Source organism: Oncorhynchus keta, chromosome 37 (genome assembly GCF_023373465.1).
Source record: "Oncorhynchus keta strain PuntledgeMale-10-30-2019 chromosome 37, Oket_V2, whole genome shotgun sequence".
Lineage (NCBI taxonomy): Eukaryota > Metazoa > Chordata > Actinopteri > Salmoniformes > Salmonidae > Oncorhynchus > Oncorhynchus keta.
The window spans coordinates 25,014,477-25,036,447 of NC_068457.1; the positions used below are offsets into that span (position 1 = coordinate 25,014,477).

Consider the following 21,971-nt stretch of genomic DNA (forward strand, 5'->3'; position numbering starts at 1 on the left):
GCAAGTTGGAGGGGTCAAGTCAGAAAGAGGATATGAACCACTTGACAGGGTCTGGAAAGGGGACAGTAAAATGGAGGCTTTAGCAGAAGGACGGATGGACTCACCGATTCTGGCCGCTCAACGCGAACGCTCCCATTCCAAATGGACAAACTCTTCGCTGCCCCTTAGTGGCTTTGCTCTGTTATTATAACATCAGGCCGAGACAAGGAGCCAGTCAGATTCAGAACACTAGAACGATGAATAATAGTTTAATAGCAAAGGTAACAGACAGGTGAGATGTAAAAAATACCTTGTTTTATTATTTAGCCAATGGAAATGTGAAGAAACCGTAGATGAGCAGTAGAGTTACAAGCGTACATCACACACACACAACTTATGATGCGCCACATGGTCATTACAGTTTTACTGTAGTACTTTGTCACACAGTATAATCATTTTACTACAAAGTTTCTATTGCAGCCACAATCTGCAAAGATGAAAAATCCTCTACACCATGGAATTTCTATTCCGGTTATTCAAAAAAAAAAGAAGAGGTGAAATCTAAAATTAACAATTAACAAACATGAATGTTGGAGCAAAGATTATTACTATTTTTTTTTTTTAATAGGAGATTGGTCGGTACTCAAATCCCCTTGGTATTTTTATTGATTCATAGACAGTACAGCTGGACAGTAGAGCCAGATAAAAGGGACATGGACAGGAGAGGTGGAGACAGGGCTCCAACCCCCGTCACCAAGGGGGTAATTATGGTCCCGAGTTGAGAGGACTACCCATTGACCAGACTCCAGCCCAAGCAAACAAATCCTAGTCAATTTCATCTCAGACAAACTGAAGTCTCAATGCGTCATAAAATGAATGAAAAGTAAATATTGAATTGATGTCCATAAATGGACAATCCACTCGAGGTGGTTCTCTCTGCTTATGCCCCATGTCTAGACACAAAATAGTGAGCAAGTTTCAGTGCATAACCCTTCAAACCCCCATGCACCATGCACATATTAGACTAGGGGGCGACATTTTCCTCACGCAAAAAAAAAGGTGCAGCTCTGTGCAAAGAATACCATAAAACTCAATCTGTATGATAAAAAAACTCATTATAAAGCATGATTTAATTTGAACTTTTCAACAAGTAGTGTTATAAGAAGGCAAGAATTTAGCCAGGGTTCAGTCAACTGAGCAATGCATGCGATGTGTGCGATGCAATTGAGAGTTGAAGGTTTTGGAATTCACATTGGATCATTTGCCTTCACATCTATTTGAAATCTTATGGTTCTTTTGCTCACTGCTCAATGCCATTTGCTCGTGCAAAATGTCACCCTTGCACTGATTGTCCCTGGTCCCCCTCCCTACAACACACAATTACTGTTCGTTCAGCCAATAAGGAGAGACTGTGGGAAGATTTTGTTGTGATGGAAAAAGTCATCTTGATTATCACCTGCAGAGGTGACTCTGCGGTGTATATGCCTGTGTGTGTTTCATTAAATGTCTCGGTGTGTGAGAGAGATGGAGAGAGATTAGGTGCTTGGATGTGTATGATAGTTTCCAGAGCAGCAGGCAGGAGACCAGGGGTAAGCAGGGATACCTTTTACACCTCAAATGCTGGGAACTTTGATTTCAGGGGCTGGAGGAGGTCTGCCAGGAAGTAGATGGTTCCAGCCATGCCTGTGGACAGGAAGTGACACATTCATTTCACGTCTAAAACAGTTATTGGGTCGTATTCGTACATCTTAGCAAAACATTTGCAAAGGAAAATGAAAACATATGATCAGGTCGTCCCTCGTTTGTCAGTTTTTACCATTTTATATCTAATGAACACAACCATGTTCAAGCTTTCCACTATTCATTGACTAATAGATACGTGTCAAATTATTGAGCAAATCTGTGATCTAGGCTAAACATTCCCAAATCTGTGATCTAGGCTAAACATTCCCAAATCTGTGATCTAGGCTAAACATTCCCAAATCTGTGATCTAGGCTAAACATTCCCAAATCTGTGATCTAGGCTAAACATTCCCAAATCTGTGATCTAGGCTAAACATTCCCAAATCTGTGATCTAGGCTAAACATTCCCAAATCTGATCTAGGCTAAACATCTCTAGGCTAAACATTCCCAAACTGTGATGTAAACATTCCCAAATCTGATCTAGGCTAAACATTCCCAAATCTGTGATCTAGGCTAAACATTCCCAAATCTGTGATCTAGGCTAAACATTCCCAAATCTGTGATCTAGGCTAAACATTCCCAAATCTGTGATCTAGGCTAAACATTCCCAAATCTGTGATCTAGGCTAAACATTCCCAAATCTGTGATCTAGGCTAAACATTCCCAAATCTGTGATCTAGGCTAAACATTCCCAAATCTGTGATCTAGGCTAAACATTCCCAAATCTGTGATCTAGGCTAAACATTCCCAAATCTGTGATCTAGGCTAAACATTCCCAAATCTGTGATCTAGGCTAAACATTCCCAAATCTGTGATCTAATTCAAATCTGTGATCTAGGCTAAACATTCCCAAATCTGTGTCCTAAACAAATAATGAGAACCCATGTCCTGTGCCATGTTTGCCGTAGTTCATGCACCAGTCTGCAAACTACACAAAACCACAGCTTTTTACAATACAACAGTCAAACTTCATGAGTATCAGACCATTGACAAATACTGTCCTAAGACAAATACTGTCCTAAGAGAAATACTGTCCTAAGACAAATACTGTCCTAAGACAAATACTGTCCTAAGAGAAATACTGTCCTAAGAGAAACAAATACTGTCCTAAGACAAATACTGAAATACTGTCCTAAGAGAAATACTGTCCTAAGAGAAATACTGTCCTAAGAGAAATACATCTTTAGCAGCCCATTCTTACTGTGTGCCTTACAGTGGCACTTGAGATGCCACTAGGATTAAATGGCCCACTTGTGTGACCACAAAGCCCTTCTAGTCCGTTCCAATACAGTACATTGGATTAAATGGAAGAGCTTAAACTACACATGGGACCCCCCACCCACCCTCACTGTCTGTTGATGCAAAGACATGCGCTAATAGCAACGCGCTGTCAATAGCAACGCGCTGTCAATAGCAACGCGCTGTCAATAGCAACGCGCTGTCAATAGCAACGCGCTGTCAATAGCAACACGCTGTCAATAGAAACACGCTGACAGCCACTTAGCGGAAACTCCAGGCTCCACACCCTCATCAATTGATGAGAGCTTGTTTGTGGTAACAGGCGAGGACATTGTCAGGAGATGTCCCCGTCAGGTCAGTAAATTCAGGCTGCCTCTCACCATACAGGCCCTGTAGAGGTGCTTGGGGTCATGGGTGAGCTTGTAGAGGGCCAGGAAGGCGTAGGCGTTACCCGCGGCGCCGTGACACAGGCCGTAGCCCTTCTTCAGCAGGCCCCTGTGCCACACCACCTCCCCACACTGTAGAGCCTCTTCCAGGTACTGGCCCACTCCAAACACCTGCAGGGGGAAAACAGGGCAAGGGTATGTTCAGTAAGGCTAAATGGTTTTAAATGTTTCAAACAGGAAAGTAACATGTATTTCTTTAGGAGACGTTGAGACAGTACTGTAAAAACTGTCTATTTCTAACCCAAAAGGATTGATTGGCAGACAACTAATGCCCTCTATGTTAAATGTGTGACATGAAACACATTATCAGAATAAAAGCAAAGTGATAATGTTTTAAGGGACATTATCCTAGTCTATTGTAGCTTTTTTGGTTGGTTGCTAATACAGCAAATAAACAACTTCACCACCATTACTTTCCAAGAGACCTCCGGCCTCGATGGTGTTATTCTGCCAATTACATCTGAGATTGCATGTACCATAGTAATTATCCATATCACATATTCTATCCATAACATAGTACTGGGGTGTGTTGAGTAGGCACACCGTATCAAAACATTTTGTAACGGGGAAAAAGCAAACACCTGCATTTTTATTGGATGAGTTCAGATAGAAAAGAGCACCTCCCAGTTCCACTAAAAGGTTTACCCTCTACTGAACAGGGCCCAGGTTTCCAGTACCTTGTAGGCCTGCAGCAGCATGTAGATAATGCCTGGGGCTCCATGACACCAGTGCACCAGCAGGTCCCGGTTGTCCCCTATGCAGGGCGGGTAGTTCCCAGTGGGAAAGCGGAGTCGACAGACGTGGTCCACGCTGGGCCTCACCAGTCTGTGGACCCTCTCATCCCCCGCCACATAGCCTGGCTGCAGGGCACAGAACAGGGAAGACATTTTTCATGGCTCACACTTCATAGTAGGTTGATGAAAATGTTGGGGTCATTTCCATATTTGGTGGTTTGTTATCAATGAGAAAAAGCAAGTTTACTCCCGGAATTGATCCCAACCCTGGTTGCTGATGCGTCTGTTTAAGGTCCCATAATAGTGTTTCCAAACCTGGTCTTCAGAGTCTCCCAGTAATTTCACATACTCTATTCCAGCATCAGCGTATGATTCAACTAGTCAACTACTTGGTGGAGTAGGACTTAACATACAGTGGCAAGACAAAGTAAGTGAACTCTTTAGAATTAAGTATAGACAAACAGTCTGCTTAAACTAATAACACACAAATTATTGTATTTTCCTTGGCTATATTGAATACATAATTTAAACATTCAGTGTAGATTGGAAAAAGTATGTGAACCCCTAGGCTAATGACTTCTCCAAAAGCTAATTGGAGTCAGGAGGTAACTAACCTGGAGTCCAATCAATGAGAAAGAGATTGGAGATGTTGATTAGAGCTGCCCTGACCCATAAACTCTCACAAAATGTGAGTTTCCTATTCACAAGAAGCATAGCCTGATGTGAACCATGCCTTGAGCAGAATGGAAGACCTAAGATTAAGAATTGTTGACTTGCATAAAAGCCTTGATGTTCATCAGTTCACAGTAAGACAAATTGTCTATAAGTGGAGAAAGTTCAGCACTGTTGCTACTCTCTCTAGGAGTGGCCGTTCTCCAAAGATGACAGCAAGAGCACAGCGCAGAATGTTCAATGAGGTTAAGAAGAATCCTAGAGTGTCAGCTAAAGACTTACAGAAATCTCTCAGGTTGAGAGCTTCAAGTTCCTTGGTGCCCACAGCAACAACAAACTAGAATGGTCCAAACACACCAAGACAGTTGTGAAGAGGGAACGACGAAGCCTATTTCCCCTCAGGAGACTAAAATGATTTGTCATGGGTACCGAGATCCTCAAAAAGGTTCTACAGTTGCACCATTGAGAGCATCCTGACTGGTTGCATCGCTGTCAAAAAGGCTTCTCAACAGTTTTTACCACCAAGCCATAAGACTCCTGAACAGGTAATGGCTTCCCGGACTATTTGCACTGTGTGCCCCCTCAAACCCCTCTTACGCTCCTGCTATTCTCCGTTTATCTTATATGCATAGTCACTTTAACTTCGAGATCGGGGGCGCTCTTAATTTTTGGATAAAAAACGTTCCCGTTTTAAACAAGATATTTTGCCACGAAAGATGCTCGACTATGCATGTAATTGACAGCGTTGGAAAGAAAAAACTCGGACGTTTCTAAAACTGCAAAGATATTATCTGTGAGTGCCCCAGAACTAATGCTACAGGCGAAACCAAGATGAATTTTCACACAGGAAATGCCCCAGATTCTGAAGGCGCTGTGTTCCAATGTCTCCTTATATGGCTGTGAATGTGCCAGGAATGAGCATGCCCTTTCTGTCGTTTCCCCAAGGTGTCTGCAGCATTGTGACGTATTTGTAGGCATATCGTTGGAAGATTGACCATAAGAGACTACATTTACCAGGTGTCCGCCCGGTGTCCTGTGTCGAAATTATTGCGTAATCTCTAGGTCCATGCGCGTTCCATTTCTTCAGGAGGAGAAACTAAACTGCCACGAATGATTTATTTGTCGATAGATATGTGAAAAACACCTTGAGGATTGATTCTAAACAACGTTTGCCATGTTTCTGTCGATATTATAGAGTTAATTTGGAAAGTTTGCATTGTAATGACTTAATTTTCGGGTTTTTTCTTACCCAAACGTGATGAAGAAAACGGAGCGATTTGTCTACACAAATAATATTTTTGTAAAAACGGAACATTTGCTATCTAACTGAGAGTCTCCTCATTGAAAACATCTGAAGTTCTTCAAAGGTAAATGATTTTATTTGAATGCTTTTCTTGTGAAAATGTTGCATGCTGAATGCTAGGCTAAATGCTATGCTAGGCTATCAATACTGTTACACAAATGCTTGTTTAGCTATGGTTCAATAGCATATTTTGAAAATCTGAGATGACAGTGTTGTTAACAAAAGGCTAAGCTTGAGAGCTAATATATTTAGTTCATTTCATTAATAGTTAACGTTGCGTTATGGTAATGAGCTTGAGGCTATATTCACAATCCCGGATCCGGGATGGCTAGAATCAAGAGGTTAACTATACATTCATGTACATACTATCTGAAATTGGGCCGACCAACCAGTGCTCCCACACATTGTCTAACGTGGCTATCTGCATTGTGTCCCGCCACCCACCAACCGCCAACCCCTTTCTTTTACGCTACTGCTACTCTCTGTTCATCATATATCCATAGTTACTTTAACCATATCTACATGTACATACTACCTCAATCAGCCTGACTAACCGGTGTCTGTATGTAGCCTCGCTACTTTTATAGCCTCTCTACTGTTATAGCCTCGCTACTGTTATAGCCTCGCTACTGTTATAGCCTCGCTACTGTTATAGCCTCGCTACTGTTATAGCCTCGCTACTGTTATAGCCTCGCTACTGTTATAGCCTCGCTACTGTTATAGCCTCGCTACTGTTATAGCCTCGCTACTGTTATAGCCTCGCTACTGTTATAGCCTCGCTACTTTTTTTATAGCCTGTCTTTTTACTGTTGTTTTTATTTCTGTACCTACCTATTGTTCACCGAATACCCTTTTTGCACAATTGGTTAGAGCCTGTAAGTAAACATTTCACTGTAACGCCTACACCTGTTGTATTCGGCATTTCACTAACGCCTACACCTGTTGTATTCGGCATTTCACTAACGCCTACACCTGTTGTATTCGGCATTTCACTAACGCCTACACCTGTTGTATTCGGCATTTCACTAACGCCTACACCTGTTGTATTCGGCATTTCACTAACGCCTACACCTGTTGTATTCGGCATTTCACTAACGCCTACACCTGTTGTATTCGGCATTTCACTAACGCCTACACCTGTTGTATTCGGCATTTCACTAACGCCTACACCTGTTGTATTCGGCATTTCACTAACGCCTACACCTGTTGTATTCGGCATTTCACTAACGCCTACACCTGTTGTATTCGGCATTTCACTAACGCCTACACCTGTTGTATTCGGCATTTCACTAACGCCTACACCTGTTGTATTCGGCATTTCACTAACGCCTACACCTGTTGTATTCGGCATTTCACTAACGCCTACACCTGTTGTATTCGGCATTTCACTAACGCCTACACCTGTTGTATTCGGCATTTCACTAACGCCTACACCTGTTGTATTCGGCATTTCACTAACGCCTACACCTGTTGTATTCGGCATTTCACTAACGCCTACACCTGTTGTATTCGGCATTTCACTAACGCCTACACCTGTTGTATTCGGCATTTCACTAACGCCTACACCTGTTGTATTCGGCATTTCACTAACGCCTACACCTGTTGTATTCGGCATTTCACTAACGCCTACACCTGTTGTATTCGGCATTTCACTAACGCCTACACCTGTTGTATTCGGCATTTCACTAACGCCTACACCTGTTGTATTCGGCATTTCACTAACGCCTACACCTGTTGTATTCAGCATACTTTTCCAACCTGCACTGTGAATGTTTACACGGTGTGTTCAATAAAGACATGAACAATTATAATTGTGTGTTAGTTTAAGCAGACTGTCTATTGTTGTGACCTAGATGAAGATCAGATAAAAAATAAATTGAACAATTTATGCAGAAATCCAGGTATTTCCAAAAGGTTCACATACTTTTCTTGCCACTGTATGAAGGCGTTTTCTTTAGATTCAGAATCCTGCATAAATGGGAATTTCAACCTATCAGCTTTACCTGCATGGGAATAAAGGGATGTTCGAACCAATCGGCTCTAGCTTTATTACCTGCATGAGGAAGTAGTAGATGCCTGCCAGGCCGTGGGCGGGGCCTACATACTGTTCTTGGTACCACTCGTACATCAGAGGGCTCTGGTCCTGACAGCGGAACCTCTGAGACTGGCCCTCCCCCGATATTAACACAGCCTCACAGATCTGTGGGAGAGAGACCAGGGTCAAAACACACATCCCTGGATCTGTGGGAGAGAGACCAGGATCAAAACACACATCTCTGATATCAACACAGCCTCAGATCAGAGGGAGAGACACCAGGATCAAAACACACATCCCTGATATCAACACAGCCTCAGATCAGAGGGAGAGAGACCAGGGTCAAAACACACATCCCTGATATCAACACAGCCTCAGATCAGACGGAGAGAGACCAGGATCAAAACACACATCCCTGATATCAACACAGCCTCAGATCTGTGGGAGAGAGACCAGGGTCAAAACACACATCCCTGATATTAACACAGCCTCAGATCAGACAGAGACACCAGGATCAAAACACACATCCCTGATATTAACACAGCCTCACAGATCTGTGGGAGAGAGACCAGGGTCAAAACACACATCTCTGGATCTGTGGGAGAGACACCAGGATCAAAACACACATCCCTGATATCAACACAGCCTCAGATCTGTGGGAGAGACCAGGGTCAAAACACATCCCTGATCCCAGCCTCAGATGATATCCCTGAACACAGCCTCAGATCAGAGGAGAGAGACCAGAGGGATCAAAACACACCCTGATCCCCTGATCAAAACACACATCCCTGGATCTGGGGAGAGAGACCAGGATCAAAACACACATCCCCGATATTAACACAGCCTCACAGATCTGTGGGAGAGAGACCAGGGTCAAAACACACATCCCTGGATCTGAGGGAGAGAGACCAGGATCAAAACACACATCCCTGGATCTGTGGGAGAGAGACCAGGATCAAAACACACATCCCTGGATCTGTGGGAGAGAGACCAGGGTCAAAACACACCACAACTCAGCCAGAACCCTCCCAATAGAGTGGTTGTATTGCTTCTGAAAATCTGTAGGGTGGATGACTGAACGTACACAACATATATCAACGGGATAAAATAATTCACGCTTTTCACACCATTGTGCCCGACCTGAACCTTACTGGCGCTGATATTATATCATGGTTTTGTCCGGGGATGGGCATCTGAACTCATAACGAGGGGCTGCAGTGGCTCACGGGTCAGCTTACCCACATCCACACATGCAGTCAGACCTGCCCTTAGCCTTTTGGGAGCCTTATGCAAAATGTTGTTACGCAAACCCTCCTGAGCAATACATTTTACCCCCCCCCCTACATTTTAGCCAAAGACTAGTATACGCAATGTCTAGTCTGTTTCATAAATGTGCAATAAGCATAAAACAGTTAAATAAGGAATTGGCAACACATTCTCATTCTGAGAAATATGGTAGGTCACATGATTTGAACATCTGAACCAAGTGGACAGGCTGACATGCTGCTCAAACAGTTGGAGACGGACAGATGGGTGTGTTCATAACAATTCAACTGTTCTACCTTGTTAGCCAACAAATAGATCCATGTTGGCTAAACTTGAAATATAAAGATTAGCTGGCTAGTCACCAGCACGTGGGCTTGAGAAATGGCTGATGAGACCGGTGTTCATTCTCTATAGCCTAATGGCTGATGAGACCTGTGTTAATTCTCTATAGCCTGATGGCTGATGAGACCTGTGTTAATTCTCTATAGCCTGATGAGACCTGTGTTAATTCTCTATAGCCTGATGAGACCTGTGTTAATTCTCTATAGCCTGATGAGACCTGTGTTAATTCTCTATAGCCTGATGGCTGATGAGACCTGTGTTAATTCTCTATAGCCTAATGAGACCTGTGTTAATTCTCTATAGCCTGATGAGACCTGTGTTAATTCTCTATAGCCTGATGGCTGATGAGACCTGTGTTAATTCTCTATAGCCTAATGGCTGATGAGACCTGTGTTAATTCTCTATAGCCTAATGAGACCCGTGTTAATTCTCTATAGCCTGATGGCTGATGAGACCTGTGTTCATTCTCTATAGCCTAATGGCTGATGAGACCTGTGTTAATTCTCTATAGCCTAATGGCTGATGAGACCTGTGTTAATTCTCTATAGCCTGATGGCTTTTGAGACCTGTGTTCATTCTCTATAGCCTGATGAGACCTGTGTTAATTCTCTATAGCCTAATGGCTGATGAGACCTGTGTTAATTCTCTATAGCCTGATGAGACCCGTGTTAATTCTCTATAGCCTGATGAGACCTGTGTTAATTCTCTATAGCCTGATGGCTGATGAGACCTGTGTTAATTCTCTATAGCCTAATGAGACCTGTGTTAATTCTGCCTGATGAGACCTGTGTTAATTCTCTATAGCCTAATGGCTGATGAGACCTGTGTTAATTCTCTATAGCCTAATGGCTGATGAGACCTGTGTTCATTCTCTATAGTCTAATGGCTGATGAGACCTGTGTTAATTCTCTATAGCCTAATGGCTGATGAGACCTGTGTTAATTCTCTATAGCCTAATGAGACCTGTGTTAATTCTCTATAGCCTGATGGCTGATGAGACCTGTGTTAATTCTCTATAGCCTAATGGCTGATGAGACCTGTGTTAATTCTCTATAGCCTGATGGCTGATGAGACCTGTGTTCATTCTCTATAGCCTGATGAGACCTGTGTTCATTCTCTATAGCCTGATGAGACCTGTGTTAATTCTCTATAGCCTGATGGCTGATGAGACCTGTGTTAATTCTCTATAGCCTAATGGCTGATGAGACCTGTGTTCATTCTCTATAGCCTGATGGCTGATGAGACCTGTGTTCATTCTCTATAGCCTGGCTGATGAGACCTGTGTTAATTCTCTATAGCCTGATGGCTGATGAGACCTGTGTTAATTCTCTATAGCCTAATGGCTGATGAGACCTGTGTTAATTCTCTATAGCCTAATGGCTGATGAGACCTGTGTTAATTCTCTATAGCCTAATGGCTGATGAGACCTGTGTTCATTCTCTATAGCCTAATGGCTGATGAGACCTGTGTTAATTCTCTATAGCCCGATGGCTGATGAGACCTGTGTTCATTCTCTAGAGCCTGATGAGACCGGTGTTCATTCTCTATAGCCTAATGAGACCTGTGTTAATTCTCTATAGCCTGATGGCTGATGAGACCTGTGTTAATTCTCTATAGCCTAATGAGACCTGTGTTAATTCTCTATAGCCTGATGGCTGATGAGACCTGTGTTAATTCTCTATAGCCTAATGGCTGATGAGACCTGTGTTAATTCTCTATAGCCTAATGGCTGATGAGACCTGTGTTCATTCTCTATAGCCTGATGGCTGATGAGACCTGTGTTCATTCTCTATAGCCTGATGGCTGATGAGACCTGTGTTAATTCTCTATAGCCTGATGGCTGATGAGACCTGTGTTAATTCTCTATAGCCTGATGGCTGATGAGACCTGTGTTAATTCTCTATAGCCTAATGGCTGATGAGACCTGTGTTAATTCTCTATAGCCTAATGGCTGATGAGACCTGTGTTAATTCTCTATAGCCTGATGGCTGATGAGACCTGTGTTCATTCTCTATAGCCTAATGGCTGATGAGACCTGTGTTAATTCTCTATAGCCTAATGGCTGATGAGACCTGTGTTAATTCTCTATAGCCTGATGGCTGATGAGACCTGTGTTCATTCTCTATAGCCTAATGGCTGATGAGACCTGTGTTAATTCTCTATAGCCTGATGGCTGATGAGACCTGTGTTAATTCTCTATAGCCTGATGGCTGATGAGACCTGTGTTAATTCTCTATAGCCTGATGGCTGATGAGACCTGTGTTAATTCTCTATAGCCTGATGAGACCTGTGTTCATTCTCTATAGCCTAATGGCTGGTACAAGAAGTTAGTCATTATTAGTGAAGGAGCATTATGCTTCTAGTCACAGTTGTGACAAAAATATGACATTTTCAAAGACTTGAAAGACAGATCAGTTAAACTAAAAACCCAGGTTAAACTATTTTGATAAAATAATGAAATGATTAGTGGGTGTTATGGTCGTGGAAGGTTTACATTCAGCCTCGGTATAACTTCAAACCCTGAATTCATTAGATTATTTCTGACTGTTTGAAATGTGTATTTTACCTTTAATTGTACAACTCTTATTTAGAGAAAACATATAAAAAAACTGATATCATGAATTGGCCATAAGTTTAAGAAAATAAACTTGAGATATGGTTCAGGCCATATCGCCCTCCAATTCTACACATTTTGCCATGGGGACGGAGAGTAGAGTGAGCCATTTATTACTAATTTCACGCAATTCTACACATTTTGCCTTGGGGACGGAGAGTAGAGTGAGCCATTTATTACTAATTTCACACAATTCTACACATTTTGCCATGGGGACGGAGAGTAGAGTGAGCCATTTATTACTCATTTCACGCAATTCTACACATTTTGCCATGGGGACGGAGAGTAGAGTGAGCCATTTATTACTAATTTCACACAATTCTACACATTTTGCCATGGGGACGGAGAGTAGAGTGAGCCATTTATTACTCATTTCACACAATTCTACACATTTTGCCATGGGGACGGAGAGTAGAGTGAGCCATTTATTACTCATTTCACACAATTCTACACATTTTGCCTTGGGGACGGAGAGTAGAGTGAGCCATTTATTACTCATTTCACACAATTCTACACATTTTGCCTTGGGGACGGAGAGTAGAGTGAGCCATTTATTACTCATTTCACTCAATTCTACACATTTTGCCATGGGGACGGAGAGTAGAGTGAGCCATTTATTACTCATTTCACACAATTCTACACATTTTGCCTTGGGGACGGAGAGTAGAGTGAGCCATTTATTACTAATTTCACGCAATTCTACACATTTTGCCATGGGGACGGAGAGTAGAGTGAGCCATTTATTACTAATTTCACGCAATTCTACACATTTTGCCATGGGGACGGAGAGTAGAGTGAGCCATTTATTACTCATTTCACGCAATTCTACACATTTTGCCATGGGGACGGAGAACAGAGTGAGCCATTTATTACTCATTTCACGCAATTCTACACATTTTGCCATGGGGACGGAGAGTAGAGTGAGCCATTTATTACTCATTTCACACAATTCTACACATTTTGCCATGGGGACGGAGGCAAAAATGTGCAGTTTTACATCAAATGTTCTGCATTTACCCACATTTTGCCCCGGTCTTAGGCCATGTTAATAAAATATCTGAGTGAGAGTGACTAATAAAATCAAATGTGGTACGGACATCGACAATGACTAGTTTAGCTAGCTGGCTAGATGAACGTATTATTCTAAAAACCGACATGGCCAATTGAGTGACTGCCAACAAGTTTCCATCCACAGTTTTTATAGTAGTCCTACCTACTCATACAGTATACATGTTTTTATAGTAGTCCTACCTACTCATACAGTATACATGTTTTTATAGTAGTCCTACCTACTCATACAGTATACATGTTTTTATAGTAGTCCTACCTACACCTACAGTATACATGTTTTTATAGTAGCCCTACCTACTCACGGAGTATACAGTAGAGTGAGCCATTTATTATACAGTATACATGTTTTTATAGTAGCCCTACCTACTCATACAGTATACATGTTTTTATAGTAGTCCTACCTACTCATACAGTATACATGTTTTTATAGTAGTCCTACCTACTCACCTACAGTATACATGTTTTTATAGTAGTCCTACCTACTCATACAGTATACATGTTTTTATAGTAGCCCTACCTACTCCTACCTATACAGTATACATGTTTTTATAGTAGTCCTACCTACTCATACAGTATATAGTGTTTTTATACATGTTTTTATAGTAGTCCTACCTACTCATACAGTATACATGTTTTTATAGTAGTACATAATAGTAGTCCCTACCTACTCATACAAACATAGTAGTCCTACCTACTCATACAGTGTTTTTATAGTAGTCCTACCTACTCATACAGTATACATGTTTTTATAGTAGCCCTACCTTTACAGTATACATGTTTTTATAGTAGCCCTACCTACTCATACAGTATACATGTTTTTATAGTAGTCCTACCTACTCATACAGTATACATGTTTTTATAGTAGTCCTACCTACTCATACAGTATACATGTTTTTATAGTAGTCCTACCTACTCATACAGTATACATGTTTTTATAGTAGTCCTACCTACTCATACAGTATACATGTTTTTATAGTAGCCCTACCTACTCATACAGTATACATGTTTTTATAGTAGCCCTACCTACTCATACAGTATACATGTTTTTATAGTAGTCCTACCTACTCATACAGTATACATGTTTTTATAGTAGTCCTACCTACTCATACAGTATACATGTTTTTATAGTAGCCCTACCTACTCATACAGTATACATGTTTTTATAGTAGCCCTACCTACCTACTCATACAGTATACATGTTTTTATAGTAGCCCTACCTACTCATACAGTATACATGTTTTTTTTAGTAGTCCCTACCTACTCATACAGTATACATGTTTTTATAGTAGCCCTACCTACTCATACAGTATACATGTTTTTATAGTAGCCCTACCTACTCATACAGTATACATGTTTTTATAGTAGCCCTAGTATACATGTTTTTATAGTAGCCCTACCTACTCATACAGTATACATGTTTTTATAGTAGCCCTACCTACTCATACAGTATACATGTTTTTATAGTAGCCCTACCTACTCATACAGTATACATGTTTTTATAGTAGCCCTACCTACTCATACAGTATACATGTTTTTATAGTAGTCCTACCTACAGTCATACAGTATACATGTTTTTATAGTAGCCCTACCTACTCATACAGTATACATGTTTTTATAGTAGCCCTACCTACTCATACAGTATACATGTTTTTATAGTAGTTTTATAGTAGTTTTTATAGTAGCCCTACCTACTCATACAGTATACATGTTTTTACAGTAGTTTTACAGTATACATGTTTTTATAGTAGCCCTACCTACTCATACAGTATACATGTTTTTATAGTAGCCCTACCTACTCATACAGTATACATGTTTTTATAGTAGCCCTACCTACTCATACAGTATACATGTTTTTATAGTAGTCCTACCTACTCATACAGTATACATGTTTTTTTTATAGTAGTCCTACCTACTCATACAGTATACATGTTTTTATAGTAGTCCTCATACAGTATACATGTTTTTATAGTAGCCCTACCTACTCATACAGTATACATGTTTTTATAGTAGCCCTACCTACTCATACAGTATACATGTTTTTATAGTAGCCCTACCTACTCATACAGTATACATGTTTTTATAGTAGCCCTACCTACTCATACAGTATACATGTTTTTATAGTAGCCCTACCTACTCATACAGTATACATGTTTTTATAGTAGCCCCTACCATACAGTATACATGTTTTTATACCCTAGTATACATGTTTTTATAGTAGCCCTACCTACTCATACAGTATACATGTTTTTATAGTAGTCCTACCTACTCATACAGTATACATGTTTTTATAGTAGCCCTACCTACTCATACAGTATACATGTTTTTATAGTAGCCCTACCTACTCATACAGTATACATGTTTTTATAGTAGCCCTACCTACTCATACAGTATACATGTTTTTATAGTAGCCCTACCTACTCATACTATACATGTTTTTATAGTAGTCCTACCTACTCATACAGTATACATGTTTTTATAGTAGTCCTACCTACTCATACAGTATACATGTTTTTATAGTAGTCCTCCAGTATACACCCTACCTACAGTATACATGTTTTTATAGTAGCCCTACCTACTCATACAGTATACATGTTTTTATAGTAGCCCTACCTACTCATACAGTATACATGTTTTTATAGTAGTCCTACCTACTCGTATACATGTTTTTATAGTAGCCCTACCTACTCATACAGTATACATGTTTTTATAGTAGCCCTCACCATGTTTTTATAGTAGTCTACTCATACAGTATACATGTTTTTACCTACGCATACAGTATACATGTTTTTATAGTAGTCCTACCTACTCATACAGTATACATGTTTTTATAGTAGCCCTACCTACTCATACAGTATACATGTTTTTATAGTAGCCCTACCTACTCATACAGTATACATGTTTTTATAGTAGCCCTACCTACTCATACAGTATACATGTTTTTATAGTAGTAGTCCCTACCTACCATACAGTATACATGTTTTTATAGTAGTACCTACTCATACAGTATACATGTTTTTATAGTAGTCCTACCTACTCATACAGTATACATGTTTTATAGTAGTCCTACCTACTCATACAGTATACATGTTTTTATAGTAGTCCTACCTACTCATACAGTATACATGTTTTTATAGTAGTCCTACCTACTCATACAGTATACATGTTTTTATAGTAGTCCTACCTACTCATACAGTATACATGTTTTTATAGTAGTCCTACCTACTCATACAGTATACATGTTTTTATAGTAGTCCTACCTACTCATACAGTATACATGTTTTTATAGTAGTCCTACCTACTCATACAGTATACATGTTTTTATAGTAGTCCTACCTACTCATACAGTATACATGTTTTTTTGTTGATAGAAATACAAAGTTTTATTACAACTTCATAAATGCACACAAATCTTTTTGAGTCGGTAAAATGTATTATGCGAGAAATGGCGTTGAAAACGCTCTTATGAGCAAATACTGATATAATAACCATCACATGGAAGTAAACTTGGAGTCACACAATGATATGGGTGTGTGGTCCTCCCACTAGGACTCAGGAAACCATGCAGTTTACTAGGCTACAGATTAAACAAGTCGTGATGAACCTTTGGAATAAACATTGAGTCTTATTCTGGTTACCTGAGCGATACGCGACTGCCGTTTGACAAATAAAAATACCTGCGCTCTTATTCATGTTAAGCTCATCATGTGGTCTGCCTGCCAGCTGTTGGCTAGAGCGCATGGGCCAAGACGCAACAGTTTGACTCAACTATTGGTAGAGTTAAAAATGTCATGGAAACACATTGAACCTCAGATTGTTATTGGGGCCATGAAAAGGGAAAAGTACATTGTGTGCACTACGTCCTCACCCACCGTGCACTACGTCCTCACCCACCGTGCACTACGTCCTCACCCACCGTGCACTACGTCCTCACCCACCGTGCACTACGTCCTCACCCACCGTGCACTACGTCCTCACCCACCGTGCACTACGTCCTCACCCACTGATTTGTATCCACACCAAGTCTGCTTGGTGGAAACACCAATGGTGGGAAAATCTGCATATTTTCTTTTTGCATGAAAATCGGTCGCCAATTTGATGGAAACCTAGCTAATGACTGACAAGAGAGGAACTGCTGATGCACAACCACATATCCAAATTGCATCTTGTGTATTCTAATATTATAACTCTCAACAGTATGTTCCTAAAAATAATGTTTTTAACGTGGGCCTACAAAAGGGGGGCCTCCCTGGCTTTGTCCTTCAGAGCACAGCTCCACCAGTGGATGCATTACCAGGCCAGCACAGTACTTGGCTCGACTAAGCTCCTTTCAGTCGTTTAAAAGGGTAACAATTTCATGTCATTATAAAATTGTCCTACTTAGGTGATCGTTCACCTTTCTGATGACAATGCTTGTAGCTCACTCAACCAACTCGGTTTCTATTGAACACGGTCAATGTAACAGTGCTTGTCAAACACATTGAATACATATCCAATGTGTATGTGATGAGCCTTAACCGTGAGCCTACGACTGACCTGTTGGATATACTGGATGGGGATCTTGTCGTGGCCAAACTGCTGGTTGATGAAGGTCAGGGCGTAGAGGTAACCCATCCTGCCATAGAGCAGCTCATCAGGGAGACCGCTGGCCCCGGAGCCCATTACCACCGACTGATGGAGCTGCAGCAGCCTGGAGGGAAGGGGGAACACTCCGGTTACTTCAAATCTCTTATGGCATCTTACTGATTAACTGTTTGGACTTCATTCCAAATCAACATCCAGCCTTTATCCCATAGGATCAGGTGGACCTGTTGCCATATTGGGACACCTACCAAATCCTCTCAGATCTACACAAGTGCGAGGAGTGACTGGCATGATATCCAGATACTGATAAAATTAGCGATTAGGTGGAATGAAATCTAGACACACAGAGCACCAGTGTCTTAATTCTGGCTGGCCCATGTCCTGTACTGACCTGCTGAGGCATTCGTCTGACTCCTGTGCCCTCTGTACTCTGTGGTAGACCACTGCAGCCACGGCCAGGGGCCCGGCGTCACCGCACAGGAAGGTGACATCACGTCGCCGCGTCGGACACGTCAGGCTGTGGCCCACGTAGTCCAGAGCCTTCTGCAGGAATGAAGGCTCGCCAAACACACCGTGGAGGTGCAGGTAAAGCAGGGCGATGCCTGGGGAGTGAGAGGGGAGACGAGGGGACAGGGAAGAGGGCAGAGAGGAGGGAGGGGATGGGGGGAGACGAGGAGGGGAAGAGGGGACAGGGAAGAGGGCAGAGAGGAGGGAGGGGATGGGGGAGACGAGGAGGGGGAGAGGGGACAGGGAAGAGGGCAGAGAGGAGGGAGGGGATGCGGGGAGATGAGGAGGGGGAGAGGGGACAGGGAAGAGGGCAGAGAGGAGGGAGGGGATGAGAGATGACGAGGAGGGGGACAGGAAAGAGGGATGCGAGGAAGAGAAAGGCGGGGACTGAGTTTAGGAGACTTGTGATTTGAGGTGACAGAATGTAGTCGAAACCTAGAAAAAGCAAGATGATGGGTTCTTCTTCCTCACCTGCCCAGCCAGTGTAGCCAGTGCAGTCTCTAGGGTCAGCAGACTTGAGCCCATTCTCCATGTGCATCAACAGCTGACTGATGGCATTGCTCAACCGCCCTGCAAACTCTGCTGTGAGCTGTAGAAAACACCATGACAGAACATATTGGATTTTATTTGTTTAGATCTTTATCAGTAGTCCTGTCTTTGAAGTCCTTTGAATGTTGCATATTTCAGTTACTTGATGCATTTACCATAAAAAGGCTCATGACATGTAGGCTATGTATTGTACAGCCAGGGTATGACCGTTTGCTTACCAGGCCTAGCTAGCTTTAACTTCAGCTAGCTAACGTTAGCTTCCTACCTTTCCTTGTGAATCAAATAGTTCTTGCACAGATGCAGGGTTCCCATCATAGTCTGCGTATGGGTTCTTCCAAGCTCTCTGGTCCATTTTCTTCCAACTCCCCTCCGCTCCCACTAAAACTCAAGTTTTTTGGTCAAACGAGAAGGAATCTGCGAGAGAGGTGGGATGGGGACACACGATGTTGAGACCACTCTCGGTCTGGCTCTCGCTACAGATATAATTACATTAATTTCAACAACTCCTTGGTAGAGGGTGCAACAAAAATATGCAATGTATCTCGCTATCTAACTAAATCAAATATAACAGTTAGAGACACTGCTTTGGAAGAGATTCGTGCAACACGCCCCCAAACTTGCTAGCTATGCTAACTAGCGCTAGCATGCTACGCTAGCTCAATATCATGTGCTCAGTCGCCATTGAAATTAGCATGTGTGATAGTGCAGCTAGCTATAGCTACGATATTAGCTAATATTTTGAAACACATGCCTTTGCGCTAAATACACAAAAAAAATGCCGAATGTTAAAAGTCAGTCGATTAAAAGGACATACCACTGCAGACGGTTGATGTTTATAATGTTCTTGATCGCTTCACTGACAAACACGTTGAATGGACTTTACAACGTCAGTGTGGCCACCTGGTGTGAAGGAGTCCGCATTACAGGCCTTTTTTGGTTACTTCGAGCAGTGATGAGGACCGTGTGAGGTAATATGTTGATGTGCAGTAAATAACGAGTTAAACAATCAACTATCATATTTACTGACTATTCATTTATAAAACACTATGCATCTTCAACTGCCACCTTGTAATCCTGCCACTTTGTTGTAATGCTCTGGATAAGAGCGTCTGCTAAATGACTTAAATGTAAATGTAATGCTGCCACCTGTGCATTGCAAATACGATATTGCAATGATACTGTGTATTTTCTCGTGTGCCATAATGACAGTGAAAAGGCGTAAGCAATGCTATGGATTTTATGCACACAGGGATAGATTGAGCTGGTGGAAGGATATGCATCCAACTTTTAAAACTATTGTTGCCTTTTCAACAAAGCAGAAGATTTTGCTATGAAGGCCTACATGTTTGTTTTGAATGATCAAAACCCATCCCAGTCTCTGAATTATGAGTTGTTCAATGAAAAGAGTCCATTTGATATTTTAAGTATAAATTGTGCACCAATACTACATTTTAAAAGCCTGTTATATTAATATTTAAATCCCTTTAATATACAGTACCAGTATTTTTAATATACAATACCAGTATTTTCCCACACTACCAGCCAGGTGCCAATTGGGGGAGGGACAAAATAAATTTGCCAGCAGCATACCACCCTGCATACCACTGCTGGCTTGCTTCTGAAGGTAAGCAGGGTTGGTCCTGGTCAGTCCCTGGATGGAAGACCAGATGCTGCTGGAAGTGGTGTTGGAGGGCCAGTAGGTGGCACTCTTTCATATGGTCTAAAAAATATCCCAATGCCACAGGGCAATGATTGGGGACACTGGACATTAAACAGGTGTCCTGACTCTCTGAGGTCATTAAAGATCCCATGGCACTTGTAAGAGTAGGGGTGTTAACCCCGGTGCCCTGGCTAAATTCCCAAGCTGTCCCTCATACCATCATGGTCACCTAATCATCTCCTGCTTACAATTGGCTCATTCCTCTCCCCTGTAACTATTCCCCAGGTCCTTGCTGTAAATGAGAATGTGTTCTCAGTGAATTTACCTGGTAAAACAATAAATAGCTTTGTGTGTGTCTCCTTAATACATTCAGTCAGTATGGCAAATATCATCTCTGCTCAGAGGGCCTTAGAAATAGAGAGGGAAGCTAGTTCCACTTTGGACATCTCGGCATACAATGCATTTGTCATCTGGATGGGGTTGAACCTAGATTGGAACAGAGAGAAGCTCTGTAGAAGACGGCTCTTTCTCGAGGAGCTTGGCAAGGCTGGGTAAGACCTCCAATTCAGAGGAAGCAACATATCCTAAGGACCCCAGCTTCTGCAGCCATCGTGAGGATGCTGGTGCCCCATCCGCCCGACCCACAGAACCAACAACTCCAATACTGGAAGTAAGTGTGTGTGATGTTGTGTGTGTGTGTCTGACTCTCCCACCTTGGCCTGCTGTAACTATATATGTGAGTGAGATTTTAGTAAAATTCCTGAACTAAATGTTTTCATCATTCTAGATTGCTGCCGGTTTCTCCTATGGGGACAGCTGAAGAACCCTTTGGAACCCTTTTCTCTAAGAGTGAACACAGGTCCATGGAGGCTCTTCCCTGATTAGCACCATAACATACATCTGGAAGTTAATTACTAGATTACAAACCAGCATTTTCCATAGGAGTCTTTGTTCATATCAAGCTTTGATAGGATTCCTGTATCACAGTTAATGCACTGTAATGATAGTGAACTACCAGCCTCTTATGAGTCACACTGCCGTAGTTATCTGTCTTACTGTAGCTATGTCCCTGTGCTGGGTTTGTGACACTTGATCTTCTTTTCCAATAAGCCTCTATGCTGTGTCCATTCTGAGTCTGTAATCTGTTTGTGTATTGGTGGCAGAATAATGACAGTTTTGCATATGTTGCTGCCATGGAAATGCCAGCATCCCCAACCAAGTTGCTTTTGACCTTCTTCAGAACCAATCAAGCTCTCCCACTCCTCCAGATTGAGCTCTCCCACTCCTTC

The 21,971-nt window shown here is 41.9% G+C and overlaps 2 protein-coding genes across 6 annotated transcripts; both read right to left on the reverse strand.

Annotated features, from left to right (window-relative positions):
- Positions 1-272: 272 nt before the first annotated feature.
- lancl1 (LanC antibiotic synthetase component C-like 1 (bacterial)) lies at positions 273-19,974 on the reverse strand. The gene is made up of 10 exons (XM_052499914.1): positions 19,837-19,974; positions 19,288-19,436; positions 18,945-19,062; positions 18,358-18,568; positions 17,919-18,072; positions 8,111-8,257; positions 4,026-4,208; positions 3,283-3,459; positions 2,533-2,591; positions 273-1,667 (listed from the first exon to the last, which is right to left on the reverse strand). Exons 2-10 carry the CDS (start codon positions 19,372-19,374, stop codon positions 1,586-1,588), a joined length of 1,218 nt encoding a protein of 405 aa, XP_052355874.1. The 5' UTR covers positions 19,375-19,436; positions 19,837-19,974; the 3' UTR covers positions 273-1,585.
- LOC127916783 (uncharacterized) lies at positions 10,165-13,576 on the reverse strand. Of its 5 annotated transcripts, none has more exons than XM_052499909.1 (4): positions 11,810-13,576; positions 11,699-11,772; positions 10,872-10,945; positions 10,165-10,229 (listed from the first exon to the last, which is right to left on the reverse strand). In XM_052499909.1, the coding sequence occupies exon 1, from the start codon at positions 13,279-13,281 to the stop codon at positions 12,361-12,363; it is 921 nt and encodes a 306-aa protein (XP_052355869.1). In that variant the 5' UTR covers positions 13,282-13,576; the 3' UTR covers positions 10,165-10,229; positions 10,872-10,945; positions 11,699-11,772; positions 11,810-12,360. The 5 variants fall into 5 exon arrangements, with proteins under 5 accessions (XP_052355869.1, XP_052355867.1, XP_052355866.1 ...); XM_052499907.1 differs by lacking the exon at positions 10,165-10,229 and adding an exon at positions 10,590-10,737; XM_052499906.1 differs by lacking the exons at positions 10,165-10,229; positions 10,872-10,945 and adding exons at positions 11,023-11,164; positions 11,262-11,476.
- Positions 19,975-21,971: the final 1,997 nt, after the last annotated feature.

Bases quoted from the DNA above. Each gene is read 5' to 3' on its own strand.
- LOC127916783 (XM_052499909.1), bottom strand. From the start codon at position 13,281: ATGGCAAAATGTGTAGAATTGTGTGAAATGAGTAATAAATGGCTCACT.
- lancl1 (XM_052499914.1), bottom strand. From the start codon at position 19,374: ATGGACCAGAGAGCTTGGAAGAACCCATACGCAGACTATGATGGGAAC. The intron at 8,258-17,918 runs GTCAGTCGTAGG...TCTCTCCCACAG, and splicing joins CCATCCAGTATATCCAACAG to ATCTGTGAGGCTGTGTTAAT. The intron at 3,460-4,025 runs GTACTGGAAACC...TTCCCCCTGCAG, and splicing joins TGCTGCTGCAGGCCTACAAG to GTGTTTGGAGTGGGCCAGTA.